Raw genomic sequence first — 19,172 nt, forward strand, 5'->3', positions numbered from 1 at the left:
GAAGAAGCTGTTCTCTTGAGTAGAAAAAAAAATGAAAAGACCACGCGGCTAGCCAGTGTCCCTTTCTGCCTGCATCTGTGTCGCGACGGTTTCTAGATGAAGCCTACCTCACTCCTTTCTACATATACATGTCTCTAAGTAGCAATTCATTCATGAATAAAATTAATTATTTCTCAAAGCAAAAATTAATCCTCTTTTTCTCTGCCTGACAGACTCAAGATCTCTCTACTAAATCTCATCTGAAAACAAAACTGAACTAGCTTTCTCCCCTTGGCCTTCCTGGATTTTCCCTGCTTTTCCTGCATGTTTTTATTTTTACATTTTCTCTTCACAGACCATCTTTGCAATCCTATTCCAAGCCAGGTGGATGACATGGAAAGAGTCCTAGAACACACAGGAAAATTTGGGGCGAGAGTCCTTTTGTCCTGGGGGAACGTGGGACTGACATCCTGAGAATTCATTCTGATATGGCATCCGTGGACCAAATCTCTCCAGCCATCACTGAGAATGTGCTAAATATCTTCTTCTCCCAGAGCCTGAGATGCTACATTCCAATGTGTTTCTTCCGCTTATGTATGCTGTCACTCACACTGGACAGCTAAACTCCTGGAAATCAGTAGAACCTTGTTTTCTCTATCTTTTGTAGCCTTCAACAGTGCCCAGAATGATGCTTTGCACAAAGCAGATGCTCCAGAAATACTTGCGAGAGGACCAAGAAAGCAAACACATGGTGTGGGAAGCTTACTCTAAATTCAATTTTTTAAGCCTAGGTGATGCTGGATTTTCAGTTGAACTAGTGGCTTTGTAAGACCTCAAAGCACTGCTTACCATTTTCTCACCAGGTGCATATTCACACTCCATGTTTCCAAGGTAGAAATGCAAGGAATTGCCTTTGGTCCTACCTTCTGCAGATATGCAATTACTTTTACTTCATTTTACTCACTGCCAGTACAGGAAAATGACATGCCCTCCGGGTGACAGGCTTTTAAAATTGCACCTTGGAAGAAATCGGCGTCTAGGAGACCCTTTTGGCGTTTTGGAGTCAGAAGATATGGCAGAAACAACACAGTGGGGCAGAGCAGGTGGAGGAGGGACATTCACATGCTTCTTGGCATTTACACTGGATGCATGGGACTGGCTGCTCCGTTTCTAAAGCACACCTGGCACTCCCACAACTTGGGTTATACTGCTCCTGTGTCCACAGCACCGTTCCCCAAGCTCTCCACTTGGAGATCTCCCACTCAGCCACATCAGAGTCTGGCCGATGCATCCCCTTTCATTCTGGCCTTCCTTGACCTTTCTGTGCAGAGTGACCTCGCCCTTTCTCCAAATGGACTTGTCTGTGAGTTCCACCAGATCAAGAACTGTGTCCTCCCCATTCACGGTTCGTTAGCAGAATCTTGTAGAAGCAGAAGCACAGAGTCGGCCTTCAATACAATGGACTGAATGAGTATTGCTCTTCTTACGCTCTTGAATCGTTCATTGTATGTTTATGTGCTCTTTCTCCTTCCTCGAAGTGAGCCGCACACTTCCTCATTTGCACAGGTCAGCGGCACTGGTGCGGATGTTTCCATGTTAAGACGCAGACAGGATGCCGCACAAGGATGAGTATCTGCAAGGCCCAATCCAAGGGCCCATCATCCAGACACTTCTGGAATAAAATTCCTTGAGTGAAGGCCTTCTGCTGGGTCTACAGCCTAGATTAGATCGTTTATGTCAGATATTCGGCTATACATTTAGCCAGCACTGAACTCTTGAGGAAAGCAAACTCTAGACGTTTGGTTCTGTCCCTCTCCCACCTCCTTACCTCTGTGGACTGAGAACTAGTACCTGGGACCAGACTACAGGCTCATCACTCCGCATTGCCTCTGATTTCACTCTGATTTGTTTTGCTCTAGTTTGTGTACTGTTCCTTTCTCGCCTTCTATTCCAACAAACTCCCTTGTCAAAATATAAACCCAGTGAGAAGGCCAGAGATCACCCAGTTTGCTTGGGTGATGGTCGTTTCTCCAGCCGAGCTCACCTTCTCCCCTGCCTGTCCCATCCACCCGAGAATCACAGCTTCCCTTGTGGTGCCCTGCAGCTGTGTGATAACACAACCTTTCTGTACCTCCGTAGCTGTAAGGAACACCTAGGAAATCACTGGGATTTACCCAGACAGACTGAGGTTGCCTTTGGTTGCCGTTTATTTATGTGGATTGTGATCTCTTAATTGGAGACGGTGCCTCTCCCAGGGTTCACTGTTCATTCAAATCAGTATTTGTTAGTCCCCGAGACATGGGCCAGATGATAAATCAGCTCTGGGGTTCCTTCTGTGATTGCTTCCACAGCTGCTCTCTGCCTCCTCACCTCTCCATCTCCCAGGAGGCACGCATAGGCTGGTTCTAGGCCCTCCAGCCTTTTCTGCTTTTAAACTTTTCTCCCAGATGCTGGACCTTACGAGTTCATGTGCCTTGGCACTAATAATTCCTAAATTTAACTTCCCATGACTACTGTTCTATTTCATTTGTAACATCTTCTGTAAATATTCTCACGACCTCAAGTGCATCATGGGGGATGCTGCCTTACCATTAAGCCTTCCGTCCTTCCCCACCCTGGTTATTCCTGCTGTCCTTCCACCTCCCAAGCACTTAGTATAATCAAGCTTTAATGTCATACTGTTCATGTGGGGCTCCTGTTAAAATGCAGATTCTGGGGCTTCCCTGGTGGCGCAGTCGTTGGGAGTCCGCCTGCCGATGCAGGGGACGCGGGTTCGTGCCCCGGTCCGGGAAGATCCCACATGCCGCAGAGCAGCTGGGTCCGTGAGCCATGGCTGCTGAGCCTGCACGTCCGGAGCCTGTGCTCCGCAACGGGAGAGGACACAACAGTGAGAGGCCCGTATACCGCAAAAAAAAAAAAAAAAAAAAATGCAGATTCTGATTTTGTAGGTCAGGGTGAGACTTGAGGTTCTGTCATTTTTTACAAGCTCTCAGGTAATGCCAATGCTGCCGGTCCACAGACCACACCTGGAGCAGTATGGATAAATTATTCGGTTTTGCCCGTTTCTCACTTCTTTCACATGTAAGCTATTGCCAAACCTTATTTTTCATCCTGATGAATTATAAACAGATTATCTTTTCTTAGGGTGATTGCTCTGGTGCCTGTAGAAAGGTTCTTTTGCCTTAACTGCCCTCATTCAGCACGTCATCTGATTCTACCCCAGCCTGCCCTATTGTATGTTTCCAGATGCACCTGCTAAAACACATTCCTGCTTCAACATTGCCTACCTTTGGGTACCACTCCAACCTCTTGGTTTTAAGCTATGTTCTACTTTGGTTCTCAAAATTTTCAAACTTTGCCCAGAATATGATCAGAAAATCATGATCAGAATATGATCTCATATAATATGAAGATAGCTACTTATTTTTTTGGTTTGTTTTTTTCCTCCTAAAAGGCTTCTAAACATATCCCTAGACCCTTCTTTTCTAAAAGAGAGGCAGATGATAGAAATGGAGGTATTAGTGACTAAGGTCAATAATCTGGAATTATACCTGGCCTTGCTTTTCTCCCAACCACCATATTATACTCATTGTTCTATACGATCTCTAACTTTATCTCTTAATTTTAATTTATTCTTTCCGAGTTTTAAGTGTTTCATCATAGTGACTTGGATTTCTTCCAATCCCACGATTATCTCTCTATTAAAGCTTTAATACAAAAAGAAATTTTTTAAAAAAAGACTGCTCATTACTTTGATTTGTAGCAAAGAGAGAATGGAACATTACTGCTAGAGCGTTTTGAGAAACCATATTTACATTTGCATCAGCTCAACTGAGGTGCCTGATTAGGTTGCGTGTTGTGATGAAGATGCACTTACCAGTCAAAGGGAAGCGTGGTCTAGGTAATGAGCAGGAGGCTTCAAGTCAGGAGCTCTGAGTGCTATTTCTGGCTGTGACTGGCTACCTCTCTGACCTTGAACAAGTCCATCTCACTGCCCTGAACCCTAAAAACCCCCATCTGCCTCACAGGGCTGCTGGGAGAGGTTGATCACTTATAAGGGTTTATTGTACTGGGGGCTATAGAGTGGGGCAAAGGCAAGCAGTTGGGGGTCACAAATGGAATCCGAGACAGGATCTCTGCTCTTCCAGCTCTTACCACTAGCCTAGTAAGAGACAGTGTCTGAGAAGTGGACTGATTGCTCAGATCTTGGTCTGATAGGGCTTGAGAATATGCTGAGAGGTCGGCTAATGGAATTTAAAAGCCTGCCCAAAACTGGGTGAGATGGCCAAGGCCATCCTGTTATTCAGGAAGTTTTAACAAGAATGTATATATTGTCTCTCTTCTCGTAATGGTGCCATCCTGAGATTGTTCAAGTTACCCCTGGGACCAGGCAGCTGGCAGTGACCAGTGCCCAGCTTCTGTAGGACATCTTAAGAAAGGTCTGCTCAGTTGGCAACCCCTGACTCTATAGGAGAAAGATCATTCCCTGTGGCGACTCTAAAACATGCTGGAAATGATCCAGCTCTTTCCGGCGGTCCATAAGACCAGGAAGAGTGTGCCCCAGAAAACATGCATTCATTCTCCAGTTGAGTTCCTCTCCCAGCAGAGAGAGAGATTGAGGAATTAAGGTTAATATGCTTTTAAAAAGCAAGAGAACAATTTTTTTTTCTCCTTCTAATGTACGTTGTCAAATGCTGTCATTATCAGATGTCATCATGAAGATGGTACCCATGGCTGTCATCTCATTATAATTTTTGCACTGGTTACTATTTGTTGAGGATACTCTAATAATAGGTAATATTTATTAAGCACCGTTCTAAGTGTTTTACATCAATTCACTCATTTAATTTTCACATAAATCCATTAGGTGGGCACTATTATTGTCCTAATTTTACAAATAAGGAAACTGGGGAACAAAGAAATTTAATAATTAAGCCAACATCATACAGCTAGTAAGCTGCAGCCCCAGGATTAGGGTCCAGGTCATCTGGCTCCAGAACCTTCACTCTGAGCATCTATGCCTACGAGAATACAAACTTATGGAGAGAGCAACCATCTCTGGGGACCCATGGTTAGAGAAACCAGAGCTATTCTAGACCAACCAGTCATCTACTCCAACAGAGAGCACATTCTGATTTCCATATAAGAATAGGTGGGGTTCAGAGCTTAATGTTAGAACCTGGTTGTGTAATTGCTATAATATGTCCACACACAGATAGAAGAGAAGAAGGATTTCTGTTCTGCTGCTAAGAGAGCTTCATGTAATTCTGTACCGAATATTCTAGCCCCATTGGAAAGTCTTATTCTTCCCCCACCACAGCTCACCTCCCTTCTTACATGGAAAGCACATATGGATACCATATGATCTCCATGTACCAAAAGCTTTCTAAAAGAATTGAATAAAAGACTAATCCTGTTTGAGACCCAATATTTCACCACAGAGCATTTCTGATATTCTCTGTAAGCTCTTTCTCCCTCTGCCCTTCTGGAAAAAATGCCCTTCTAGTTATTAGGGATGACTAGACCAGTTTTCTGTGACCTGCTCTAGTCACAGTAAACAAGGTCTTGAAGTTGCTAGAAGGAATTACCACTAGAGACAAAAGGGAAAGGGATAAGAGTGAGTTCCCTTGGGGATAATATAGAGCCCTACAACAAGTACCCATGGATCCACCATGATGCTTAATAATTAAAGGCAGGACTCCCAGAATGCTCCTGGAGCAGCCGTGTGTGACCATTCTCCCATTGCCCCGCCACGGGGTCGCAAATCGCAATGCTGCATTCCTGTCAGAATGACTGGTTACTGTTTCCCCAAGTACAGGTTCACGTGCAATAACTGACCCCAGAGAAACAGAATGGCACAGTGTAAGAGCCTGTCACATTAAATGATCAAAAAACCATTACGGGGCTTCCCTGGTGGCACAGTGGTTGGGAGTCCGCCTGCCGATGCAGGGGACACGGGTTCGTGCCCCGGTCCGGGAAGATCCCACATGCCGCGGGGCGGCTGGGCCCGTGAGCCATGGCCGCTGAGGCTGCGCGTCCAGAGCCTGTGCTCCGCAACGGGAGAGGCCACGGCAGTGAGAGGCCCGCGTACTGCAAAAAAAAAGCCAAAAAACATTACGGACTGATAGAACGGTTGATGGTGCAGAAGTGATTCCAGACATTCCCCGTGGCCGGCTCTGAGCTGCTGCTATGGCATTCAGTGGTCGCCAGCCTTGGGGCCGGGGCCTGATGACAAGAAAAACCTGTGGAGGGGTGAAGGAAACTGGTGCTTTATTGCTTCTAGTTCCTATAGCCCTTTGAAGTGAATGGTGGTATTAGGATTCCCAGCCTGACATTTCAGTTCCAACATACTTCAAAAAATTTTTTTGGTGATAACAGTGCTTTTGAAAGATTTGGGATAAACAGAAAAGTTTGAGGTGAATTAAATCTTGTTTTCCAGAACTAGAGGGATTTGCTGCTTAAATACATTCTAGGGTGGATTTTCTCTTTTCCCTTTTTTTCTTTTTTTTTTTTTGAGAGATGGAAAAATAAATTCTTTGATAAAGAGAAGCATCGCCCTGAATTTACCTCATAGAAAATTCGTGGGGGACACAGGTCTAATTTCTTATATATTTACTGAGAGTCAAGTTAACCTCTTTTACCGGAGCAGGTGTTAGCTCAGCCACTCCCAACCCAAGCTGGCCGCTCTCTGCCTCAGTGGCCCTGTGTGAATTTACACTACAGTCTTTGGAGGATGGCAAGAATCAGAGCCGCTGAACCGGAGAGTATGAACTGCAATCCCTTCTAATACCAGACTGGAAGAGAAATGGCTTTTGTTTCTACGGACCTCTGCACCCAGGAAGCACCAGCCCCTCAAATACCTCATCTTTCTCGTTGTCTGCATCTGCAATGTGGGAATCGTGTACCAGGAAAATGTCCCCTGTAAATGGCTGCACTTACCATTTGGGACTCTCCCAGTGCTCAATACCTTAAAACCTTATTTCTAAGACTCCGTACTAACCTAAACAGACTGAGTGGTGTTGCAGAAGAAAATCAAAAGCCTCTTAGAAACAGAAAAATATAGTTTCTTTAAATATAATTTAAGAACCCAGTCTTTAGAGTCTGACTACTACGAGCTAATCCTAGCTTCACCATTTACTAGCTGTGTGCCCCTCGGCAAGTTCCTTAACTTCTCTGGACCTCAATTTCCTCATGTGTAAAAAGGGGAGAATAACTGCTCTTCCAAAAGAAGGCTATTAGAAGGATTAAATGAGTTCATGTACATAAGGCATGTAAAGGGCTAGATCCAGCAAGAGGGCCAAAACCTTTAGTATGTTCACATGACTAGAAATGCACGTGCCCAAGGTTACCAAGAGCAACCTCTAGATGGCAAAAGAATAGGTGATTTTCTGGTTGTTTCTCTTTGTGCTTTTTCATTCTTTCCCTCTCTCTCTCTCTCATTAGAAATGAATCTGTAATCGGAAAATAAATATCTCTAATAAAAGAAAAAAATTCTAGCAAAGTTCCCAGGTTTGTCTGAAGACTGTGGTCACGGTGAGGAGGAAAAGGGGGTGACACTAAGGCAGGGACTGAGAAGAGGGATGAAGGGGAAAGTTGAATTCAGGAATGTACTCAAGGGAGCCCTGAGGGTCTCTGGGTCACCTGAGGTGAGGATTTTGACGAGCCTTGTGCTTCTTAAGTGTTGGTCCAGCAGCCAGGAATTTGTACCTGGTTCATCCCTTGTCAGATGGGTCAGACAGGTCACATGTTTTACTTTCAGCTCTGATGCTCCTGAGGACAGGCCGAGGGGAAGGGACGATGCAGCCCATTTCTTTGCACAAGGCCAACTGAGGCTGTGGTGTTGACAAAGGGTGAGGGCAGGCCCATCCCTGCCCCTGCGGGGCTCCTCCCACCTCTAAGGCAGGAAATGGAGCTGCCCTTCCTTCATTTGCATATCGAGTTAATTACAACTCATAAAGTATCTCACCCATTATTTAAAACCCGGCCCCAGCCTTCCACTCTGACCTCCTGCAGCAGCTCAGGCCGCATGCTGAATCCAAGCCGCCTGATTTGTCCTCAATTTATAAGCAGCACAACCTATAAATAGAAACCCTTTTGCTAAGTTCCCCAGGAGGCATCAGCAGGTTTTCCAGCTTGTATGTGTTTTCTTCTTTTTTTAAAAACCAACATGGCAAGCTTGTTCTCCCTGCCTGCTGGTCCTCCAGCTCCCCCCTAGTGCAGTCTGCGGCCTGCCAGCTGGCTTGGCGCCCTGCACAGACCCAGGCTGGCTTCAGTGGGACGCCCCACTCACCTGTAGATCCTGTATCTGGTGGTAAAACCCTGGCGGTAGCGCTCCACGAAGTCGGTGTACTCCTGCGTGCGGTGAAATGGGCCCCGATCTGTGAGCAGCCAGTCCAGGGGCGGCTGGCCGGCCGCGGAGGCATGATGCTCGGGGACCGCAGCGGCCGCCGTGGCCGAGACAGCCAGCACCCAACCGGGGAGGGCCAGTGCCAGCAGAGCTGCCCATGGGGCTGCCGCCACCGGCCGAAGCCCTCTAAATCGAGTGCCGCACTGCCACCTCATGCTTCTCCCAGGCGGTTGGTGTCTTCATTCTCTCGCCACACTCTCCCGCTCTGTGCCGCTCCACCAGGGCTCCTGGAACTGGAAAAGTACAACACGGAGATGTCAGTTGCACACCCTGGTCTGACCGCATGGTCCTGTGAGCATCAAATCTCCTTGGGCAGGGCCCATGCTAGAAATCCTTTATCCTAGTAACACAGCTTCCTTCTAGGCATTGAGCTACGTGTTGATGTATATTTCATTTAATTCTTAAAACAATCCTACAGGAAACACCACTGTCATTTTGCCGATGAGAAGATGAGGCTTAGAGATATGAGGAAAGTTGCTTAATTTCACGCAGATTTCAAGTGAAGAAACCAGAATTTTGACCTCAGGGGGTCCAACTGTAACCTTTATACTGTGTTGCTTCCTTGTTTCCTTTGTAGACTCAACACCATCGGCTTGTCTTCCTCTCTCAAAAATGTTCACTATGTTTCAATAATAGCCTCATAGATTGTGTGCAGCCTCTAGAGGCTTGATGTGAAGCAAAGAGAAGCCCCCTTTTTCTGATGGTGAATTGTGGGCAGAATAGTGAAGTCCCATCACTGTTATGAAGCTGGGTGAACTTGGGCAGATTACTTCCCTTCTCTGAGTTTAGTTATCCCTTACGGAAAATAAAAATGGAGAACAGTATGGTTCCTAATACTACTAAAAATAGAGCTACCATATGATCCAGCAATCCCATTCCTGGGCATATATCCAGAGACAACCATAATTTGAAAAGATACATGCATTCCAATGTTCATAGCAGCACTATTTACAACTGCCAAGACATGGAAGCAACCTAAGTATCCATTGACAGATGAATGGATAAGGAAGATGTGGTACACACACACACACACACACACACACACACACACACACACAATGGAATATTACTCAGCCATAAAAAAGAATGAAATAATGCCATTAGCAGCAACATGGATGGACCTAGAGATTATCATACAAAGTGAAGTAAGCCAGACAGAGAAAGACAAATATGATATGATATTGCTTATATGTGGAAGCTAAAAAATAAATACAAATGAATTTATTTACAAAACAGAAACAGACTTGCAGACATAGACAACAAACTTATGGTTGTGAAAAGGGAGTAGGGGAGGTATAAATTAGGAGTTTGGGATTAACATATACACACTACTCTATGTAAAACAGATAATCAACAAGGACTTACTGTATAGCACAGGGAACTGTACTCAATACTTTGTAATAACCTATAAGGGAAAAGAATCTGAAAAAGTATACATATATACACTTTATAAATAAAAATACTTTAATATATAAATAACTGAATCACTGTGCTGTACACCTGAAAGTAACACAACATTGTAAATCAACTATATACTTCAATTTAAAAAGAAACAAATGTAGGATTATACTATATTTTAAAAAAAAAGAAGAGAAAAGAAAGAGGATTGACTAGATAATAGTCAAGCTTTGGACTTCCTGCTTTGAACAACGATCTGTTCCTTTACAAAAGGCCATGCAGGGATAGAGTTACAGTGGGAAATCACCATCATCAGAGAACAGATCCGTGGACACAAGGATGGCCGTTGTGCTCTTTCTCCTCACTGTGTGGTATGGAAGCTGTCTGAGGGCAGGGCTGTGTATCCCCCTACCCTAGTTCCTGAGAGCACACAGTAGGCCTTCAGAGACGCTTCTTGAAGAAATGAATGAGTGCTTTCTTGCCCTGCCCTGCCCTCTCTGAATTGAGGGACAGTGCCAGGAAGGGAGTAAGACTTTGGCCTTCAAGACTCCTGGCTGACTCAGTACTGCGGGGGTTCTTGCAATCGAATTCATTTCTTCAATCTTCAATGTCTAGCACATGCTGTCAGAGTCTCACCCATCTCCCCTCACCAGTACCACCTCGGTCTGTGCTAGAATGACTTCCAATCCCCAACACGTGTAATCTGTGGCTCTGAGGCCTTTCTCTGGCTGCCAAAGTCCAGAGATGAGCTTCCTGTGATGAAGCAAGGGGTGTCAATTCACTGGCACTTCCAGACTTCTGTAAGGCCAGGTAAAGTGGGCTTCAGCACTTGACTCACTCCCATTCCCCAGGACCCCACGTCACTCAGGAATGGCTCCCGTTTAACAAAACCACCGACTTCCCTTGGACCAATGCAAACCCTGAAGAGGCTGCCCAGAGGCTGGGGCCAATTCTTAATCCTGGTTACTCCCAGCCTAAAAGCTGGCCTGAGTCTGACAGATCTGAGCCTCAGCATTTGTACAAGATGCTTTCAAAAGTGTTGCAGTGCCTGCTGGTAAGGATAAAGGGACAGAAGCATGGGTGCATGCACCTTCAGAGTCACTCCTCTACTATGGTTAGTAGGTACTGACCATCTACTACGCACTGGGTAATTCTTAGAAGTTTCCCCAGTTAATTCTCACAGAAAGTTTCTTCTATAAGCATTATTATTGCAAGTTTACATTTCCCTCAGACTCAGAGGTGCTGGGCTAGGAAGATGCAAAGGTAGAATATGAACCTAGATCTGGTTCCGTGTCCAGACTTTTCCAAAGAATGCTTTGCTCTCTAAGGCGCTAGAGTGGGCCCCAAGATAGACCCACACTTAATGAACTGGTGGACAGGGGGCTGAAGGACAAATAGTGAGGCAACATCTGCCCTACCAGATCTTTAAACCTATTATAAAATTCCAGTAAGTAAGTAGGTGACACTGGCACACAAAGTGGGTGGGCAGATCAATGAAATAGAACAGCTAGCTCAGAAATAGACCTTATTATACATAAGAACTTGTGTGTGTGTGTGTGTGTGTGTATGCATCACAGATTAAATGGGTAGGGAGTAGACTATTTTATACATAATATTGGGAAATTAGTTCCAGATGGATTAAGAAGTTAAATATAAAAAATAAAACCCTAGAAAGAAGACACATTTCCAAGTGTTTTTATAATAAGCAGGCATTACTTTTAAACCGGGGAGGGGGGAAATTCGTGCTATAAACTAAAAGGAGGAATCAGCCTTGCACATGGAGGGGTAGGCATTTATTTTTATGGGATGTAATCTGATGAGGATGCCCAAAATATTTCTCATTTAATCATCCATGCATTCGTCGCTTGAGAAACGGAAACTGAGGACTCCTGAGTGCCACACACTCTGCTAAGTACCAACAATATGAAAGCAAGTGCTCGTTACATTGTCTGAAACACTGCCTACCATTAGCGATTAGTTCCTCTTATAAAATATTGTTCTCTTTCTAAAGGCACATTTTGGAGACTGGGGCTGCTTGACAGAGCAGGTCAAGGCAGCAAACACAGTAAGGTGGACAAGCAGTGACACAGGTAGGACACTGCAGAATGTAGGTTTCTAAAATGGTCCCCAAGATTCTTGAGCCCTTCTGTGTGTGCCCTTTATAATCTCCTCCTCTTGAGTGCAGGCAGGCCCTGTGAATATGATGGGAGACTCCTTCCATGATCAGGTTACTGATCAGTTGACTTTGGGTTCATCAAAAGGAAAAGTATCTTGGGTGGGCCTGGCCTAATCAGGTGAACCTCTGAAAGAAGGTGAAGTGTCAGAGAGACAGGATCTAGCTGCCCTGGAAGAAAGCAAACAGCCATGCTGTGTACAGTCTATGTGGGCCATGCAGCAAGGGATTGTGGGTGGCCTCTAGGAACTGAATACAATTCCCAGTCAACAGCCAGTAAGAAAATGGGAACCACAGTTGTACCACCCCAAGAAAACCAATTCCTTTTTATGGCTGAGTAATATTCCACTATAAAATTCCACTGTGGTATATACGTACCACATCTTCTTTATCCATTCATCTGTTGTTGGACATTTAGGTTGTTTCCATGTCCTGGCTCTTGTAAATAGTGCTGCAATGAACATTGGGGTACCTGTGCCCTTTTGAATTATGGTGTTCTCAGGGTATATGCCCAGTAGTGGGATTGCTGGGTCATGTGGTAATTCTATTTTTAGTTTTCTAAGGAACCTCCATACTGTTCTCCACAATGGCTGTATCAATTTACATTCCCACCAACAGTGCAAAATGGTTCCCTTTTCTCCACACCCTCTCCAGCATTTATCGTTTGTAGATTTTTTGATGATGGCCATTCTGACCAGTGTGAGGTGATACATCATTGTAGGTTTTTTTTTTAAATTTATTTATTTATTTATTTATTTGGGGCTGTGTTGGGTCTTCATTTCTGTGTGAGGGCTTTCTCTAATTGCGGCAAGCGGGGGCCACTCTTCATCGCGGTGCACAGGCCTCTCACTATCGTGGCCTCTCTTGTTGTGGAGCACAGGCTCCAGACGCGCAGGCTCAGTAGCTGTGGCTCATGGGCCCAGTTGCTCCACAGCATGTGGGATCCTCCCAGACCAGGGCTCGAACCTGTGTCCCCTGCATTAGCAGGCAGATTCTCAACCACTGTGCCACCAGGGAAGCCCCCATCATTGTAGTTTTGATTTGTATTTTTCTAATAATTAGTGATGTTGAGCATCTTTTCACATGCCTCTTGGCCACTTCTATGTCTTCTTCAGTGAAATGTCTATGGAATATTACTCAACCATAAAAAGGAACAAAACTGGGTCATTTGTAGAGATGTGGATGGACCTAGAGTCTGTCATACAGAGTGAAGTAAGCCAGAAAGAAAAAAACAAATATCGTATATTAACACATATATGTGGAATCTAGAAAAATGGTACAGATGAACCTATTTCCAGGGCAGGAATAGAGATGCAGAAGTAGAGAATGGACATGTGGACATGGTGGGGAAGGGAAGGGTGGGACAAGTTGGGAGATTAGGATGGACATATATTCACTACCATGCGTAAAATAGTTAGTGGGAACAAGCTATGAAGCACAGGAAGCTCAGTGCTCTGTGACGACCTAGATAGGTGGGATGGGGGTGCGGGGGGAGGTCCAAGAGGGAGGGGATATATGTATACGTATAGCTGATTCACTTCACTGTACAGCAGAAACTAACACAACATTGTAAAGCAATTAAACTCCAATTAAAAAAAAAAAGAAAAAGAAAACCAATTCCGCCAACAGCCACATGAGCCCGGAAGAGAACTCTGAGTCCCAGATGAGAGCTGCTTTCCTGACTGACACCTTGATTTCAGTCTTGTGAGACCCTGAGCAGAGGACCCAGCTAACCTGTACCTGCACTCCTGACCCACAGAAACTGTGACATGATGAATTCATACTGCTTTATGTCACTACGTTTGTGGTAATTCCTTACACAGCAATTGAAAAATAATAGACACATAAAGGACTTCGCTCCCATTCTGCACACCTTTGAGGGTTCTTGGTGATTTCTGGAGGAGACTAGCGATTATTCTCCGCATGAGAACCATACAACATCAACCCTGCCTGACCCTTCAAGGTCAAAGTCCAGGTCTCTGTTTATATGAAAAACTTCAGCTCTCATACAGAGTCTAGTCTTCAAAAATATGTGATCAATCCATTCCATGCGTTTCCTAGAGGCGTCACTGTGAGCCGGTGACAGTGTGTGGCCTTGGCCCAGCCACTGAGCCTCCTGGTGGCCTGTGCTGTAACACAGGGGTGGCAGCTGCCCCCTCCCCTGGTAATCGCGGGTTTCTAAGGACAGGTGAGAGCGTGTGTGTGAAAAGCTGTGTGCTCTTTGAAAGAAGCGAGCTATATTAAGTCAACGTGTGCTTCTTGTCATTCTTTGTTTGTAATTATGCTTTTTCAGGGTTCACAATGTGCTGGAACCTGCCTGGTTATAGAAGTATCAGCTTTAGAATCAAATGGTTTTGATTGCTGGGCCGGGTCTGCTGAGCACAGCAAGAACGCCTGAATTCAGTGCTGACGGCGCCTCTAAAAAACCTGGCCTCAGAATCATATGGTTTCCGTTCCATTGGTTTTTCTCAGGATCTGAAAACATTTTGACCAAAAAAAAAAAAAAAAAAACTCTTTTTAAGAAAGAAAAGTTTTAAACAGGTTTCAAAATTTTCCTTAAAAAAATACCTAGAACACGTTCCTTCACCTTTAAAAAAAAAAAACACACAAAATAATTGCTGCATTGACAGTTGCGTAAAAATTAGACTTTTCAAGGAGGATGGCTTTTGGGCATTTACCGTTTATGCTCCACAAACAATATTGTTATAAATTTTGTAACAGCAACCTGTCAAGCAAATCTTAACCGTCTAGATTCTCGAGTCTTGTGCTGGTACTGTTAATATTCAGCAGGTTAAAACAATTCTCGCCTTCCCCATGATGCCTCTATGTATCCATTTTGTCCTACAACTGGTTGTGAAAGTAAATCTCTACGTTACATGTGATTGTATTGAAGTCATGGCTAAGCTAGCTCCTTGAGGAAAACAATTAGAAATTTACTTGTGAAAGCCAAATAATTTCACTTACTTAGACGCTACTCAAGACAGAGTTCTACACCTACACAAATTATAAATCAGCTTTGGCCCAAAGGTACAAGTAGAATAAGTCATGGCTTTTCCTTGGTGAGTACATTAGCTCGTATCTGTTCGTTAAGCCATGAATTCAGTGGGTTCCAGTTTTGTCAACTGAGAAAATCAGGTGTAGATTAAGTCACATGAGAAGTGGGCAGCGTGGTCTTCAACAGGGGAAAGCTTATAAGAATCACATCTCCACCAAGACTGTCACCCAGCTGAAGACTTCTGGGGACTCTTTTGTGTCCTCCTGTTGGTCTCCATCTCCATGTACGCTAGGCGTGTCAGTGGAGCAGTGAGGATCTGGGGCATCAGCTGCTCAGGTACTAAATCTTGGCAAGGGAGATAGAAGTACAGTTTCCTCTTTGAAAAATACTGTGCAGGGGAGGGGCTCCATGTTGGAGGAGTTAAGGCTATGGCTAAGCTGTTGCTAGAGGCCAGAAGAAAAGGAGAAATAGATGTGAAATTAGTATTATAATTAACAACACTGTTAATGTTGTTAACCATTATCATGAATCAATACCAGCAGACATCATTTTCTGTTTGTGTGGTCATTACTACTTATGAACCACAGATAATAAAATGACGCTCGATCTTTGTTTCTCAAAATGTAGGATCCCCTTTTAACAGATGAGAACACTGAGGCTAGGAATAGATAAGTGAGTTGCACAAGGTCATGTGTGTCAGTGGCAGATCTGGGTCTACCTACTCTAGCTCCTATAGTATTTACACTTCACTGCACCACTTACATGATTTACAGCTATAAAAACACGCGGGCTTTGCCACTTACAAGTCACTTCCCCTGGGAGCCTCCCTTTGGTCATCAGTAAAATGATTTAAGAGGTGAGATGATCCCCATGGTCCTGCCCCAAAACAGAAATCCCTTAATTCTATGCAAATAAAAGGGGCACAAATATGAGGGGTGAGGCTCTGAGATTTGAGTCTTCTTTGGGAGGAGGCTTTGTGTTTCAGAAAGGGAGTGAAGCATAAGACAAGTGAGGGAGAAAGCAGACGTTCTTGCCTGTTGGAGCAGTGACATTTATTAAGATGATTAGGCAGTGACATTAAATAAGTTTTCAAGCCATTTGAGTGGTTAATTGGCCAACTCTACTGAAGAGATGTTTTCTTGAATAAATCTGAGGGTGTCAGTAGTAAAAACTCACAGAAAGTGTTATTTGTTCTTGTCATCCACAACATCTGGACACAAAACCTCCTGTTTTGACAAGAAAGGGAGAGGAGACCAGAGACATGACAGGACATCCTGGGGTGAAGGGTAGATGGGGGTGCTATCCATTCAGATGAAAGACTTGTATTCGGCTCTCTCGTTGGGATGATCTGCCAGCCTCAACAGACCCTAACCACAGCCTTTTCATCCCTATAATATGTTCCTCGTTGCACTTCAGAGAGTTTCAGCAGTGCCCATCATTCCCCGTGTGCACCCGGGCAGATGTCACACCCCGACTGCCACTCTCATCTCCAGGCTCTGGGATATGACCTTCAGTGTCACCCTCAGAACTGGCCTGGACCTAGCAAGGTACACTGGATGCATTCCCCCACTGCTAGACTTAATATAGGTGAGGAATAGGGATAGCCTCTCTGCACAGAATCAGGTTAACAATGTTAAGGATGATTTGTACAAAGGTAAGCTCTATCATGATTTACTATTTACTATCATGATAACTAAATGTTCTTGCATTCATCTGAGACCTTTAAGAGGAGAGACTGGGAGAGGCTAAGGGACTTGCTGGAGACAATTCCACAAGGAAGCAGAAATGAAACTCGGATATTCCGACTCCAAAACCTATCACTCAGGTCTCCTCACCCTCCCTCACCTCTGTCCATGGAATAGTCAATCAGTTATTAAGCAGTTTCTACGCACCAGGACTGTACCAGGTGATGGTGGTAAATCTGATGAACAAGACAGACCCAACACTTGCCCTCACGGAGCAGCAACAAAACATAGGACTTGAGGATCCTGTAATGAGCTTAAAATAATATTCTCTCTCTCTCTCTCTCCATCTCTCTCTCTCTCCATCTCTCTCTCTCTCCATCCCTCTCTCTCTCTCCATCTCTCTCTCTCTCCAACTCTCTCCATCCCTCTCTCTCTCTCTCTCACACACACACACACACACACACAAACACACACACACACACACACACACACACACACAGCTTCAGCTACATTAGATGTCATAGGCTCCACCCCCTCAGGGCCCCCAGTTTATAGGTTTCTGCTGTGTGATAACCAGCCCTTCACTCATCAAGGGCGGATCCATGTGTCAGCGGCAGAGGTTTCAGACTTGCCTGCCGGGTGTCCTTGGCACTTTCCTTGGGGAGACAAGCTAACTGACAGGCTTGCCCAGAGTCTCGTGTGATAAAGCCTGGGTCACCATGTGCAGACCAGGGTGGGCCCTGCGGCCCAGAACTTCCCTTGAGGTCACAGGGGTCTCCAGAAAAGAGAAAGAAAGCACTGCCAATCAAACAGAATCTCGAAATGAAAAGTTGCACATTTCAAAGCCTTTAAAACCTGATCTCCATGCATATTAACCTTCCTCAAAACCGCTTCCATTATACTCCTGCATTATGAGACCCCAGCAGCTCCCTGTGGCCTGAGAACACATCTGCCCTCCTTCCTTCCCCAGGCACCAAGCCCTCCATCAGTAGCTCAGCAGTGGAGGGGTTACAAGCATAGACCATGGAGCCAGAACACCTGGCTTCTCACGTTGGCTGCACCTCTCCTGGCTCAGCTTCCTCAACTGTTTAAAAAAAAAAAAGGAAAGAAAAAAGGACAATAATAATAGTGCCTCCTCATGGGGTTGTGGGGATTAAATGCAACATTTGTAAAGGCCCTGAAAAGTGCCTGGCCCACAGTGAGTGCTGTGTGTGTTCACTGTTATTTCTTCAAAGGCATCAACATGTGGGTTTTTTGTTTGTTTTGCTGCTGCTGTTGTTGTTGTTTACAGGTGAGAAGCCTGAGAAGATAAAGTCTCTGTTAAAAATGTGTCCTCATTAGGCCTCAGGGGTCTCCACAGGTCACTCCAAGTGGCCTCAGGGGTCTTCCCCCCCCTGCCCCCCCTCCTCCATAGATAATGGCTGCAGAGGTGGGCAGTCCTTTTGCTTTTTATCTGTGGCCTCTGTCACTTGATCCTTGATAGTCTGGCTATGGGCCCCACTGTTTACTCACTCCTGCCTTCCTTTTTTTCTCCCTGAGTCTATATCTGTCTGTTACATCTTTGAGGCTCTTGTCCTCCAAGAAGCCTGTCAAAGCTAGACTCTGTGTTGATTACTTTGTTACTTTGCCTTCCTACAGCCTCTGGTCCCTGATTAATTTCCACCTGATCAGATCATGGAACTGGGGGAAGGGATGAGATCCTAGGGATTACTTGGCCTAGTGGGTCTCAGTAGCCTGGAGTGCATGTGTGGTACGTGTCAGTGTGTGTGTTGGGGGGTGAGGTACGGAGACAAGGAAAGAGAAGAGAGGAATGATTGATACCTTGGGTTGGGGTGTATTTCTATATTTTATTATAGAATATTTTGAAAATCCCCAAGAAGATTTTGAAGTAACTCTCCAGTGTGAGCCAGTGATAGAACCCCCTTCACATTGTTCGATAGATGAGAAAACATAGGGCCACAGAAGTGCAGTTAGTTATTATGAGTTATTCACGATTTGGGGGCAAAAACAAGACTTGAACCTGGGTCTCTCAATGCTAAGCCTAGAGCTCATTCCATCTTTATTTCACATGTGTCAGAGGTCAATTGAAATTTTCAGAAGCCGGAATCCGTGAGTTCCAGAGTTACCATCGTCATCATCGACAATTATGTTTTGATACCAGTTATTATGTGCCAGACATTGGTCTCAAAAACTTTCCATTCATTGGCTCATTTAATTCTTGTAAAACTTTATGAGGTTGATGTTGTTATTATGCCCATTTTACAGAGGAAGAAACTCAAGAACAGAGAAGTCAATGATGTTATCCCAAGAAAGTCCTTTGGACAGTCCAAATGACCTATTAACCTAAGATCCACAGATGAGAGTCTCATAAGGGAGCTGTGCTCACAGAAGCACAGCTGTATCCTCTAGGTCACTCCTATTTTTAAAATTTCCTGTATCCTCTAGATCACTATTTTTAAAATTTCCATGGATTGATGAAAAGTCTAAAAATCTTAGAGAACAAAATCAAGATGCACCTAAATTTCCTGGCTTGGA

At 44.7% G+C, this 19,172-nt stretch overlaps 1 protein-coding gene across 1 annotated transcript in view; it reads right to left on the minus strand.

Annotated features, from left to right (window-relative positions):
• The window catches only part of LOC101332341 (BMP/retinoic acid-inducible neural-specific protein 2), a 113,268-nt gene that overhangs the window by 40,674 nt on the left and 53,422 nt on the right, over positions 1-19,172 (minus strand). Inside the window, 1 exon segment of the mRNA XM_033858592.2 lies at positions 8,270-8,619. Coding sequence (XP_033714483.1) covers positions 8,270-8,541 — 272 coding nt within the window. The 5' untranslated portion in view covers positions 8,542-8,619.

This window comes from Tursiops truncatus, chromosome 1, assembly GCF_011762595.2.
Source record: "Tursiops truncatus isolate mTurTru1 chromosome 1, mTurTru1.mat.Y, whole genome shotgun sequence".
Classification (NCBI taxonomy): Eukaryota; Metazoa; Chordata; class Mammalia; order Artiodactyla; family Delphinidae; genus Tursiops; species Tursiops truncatus.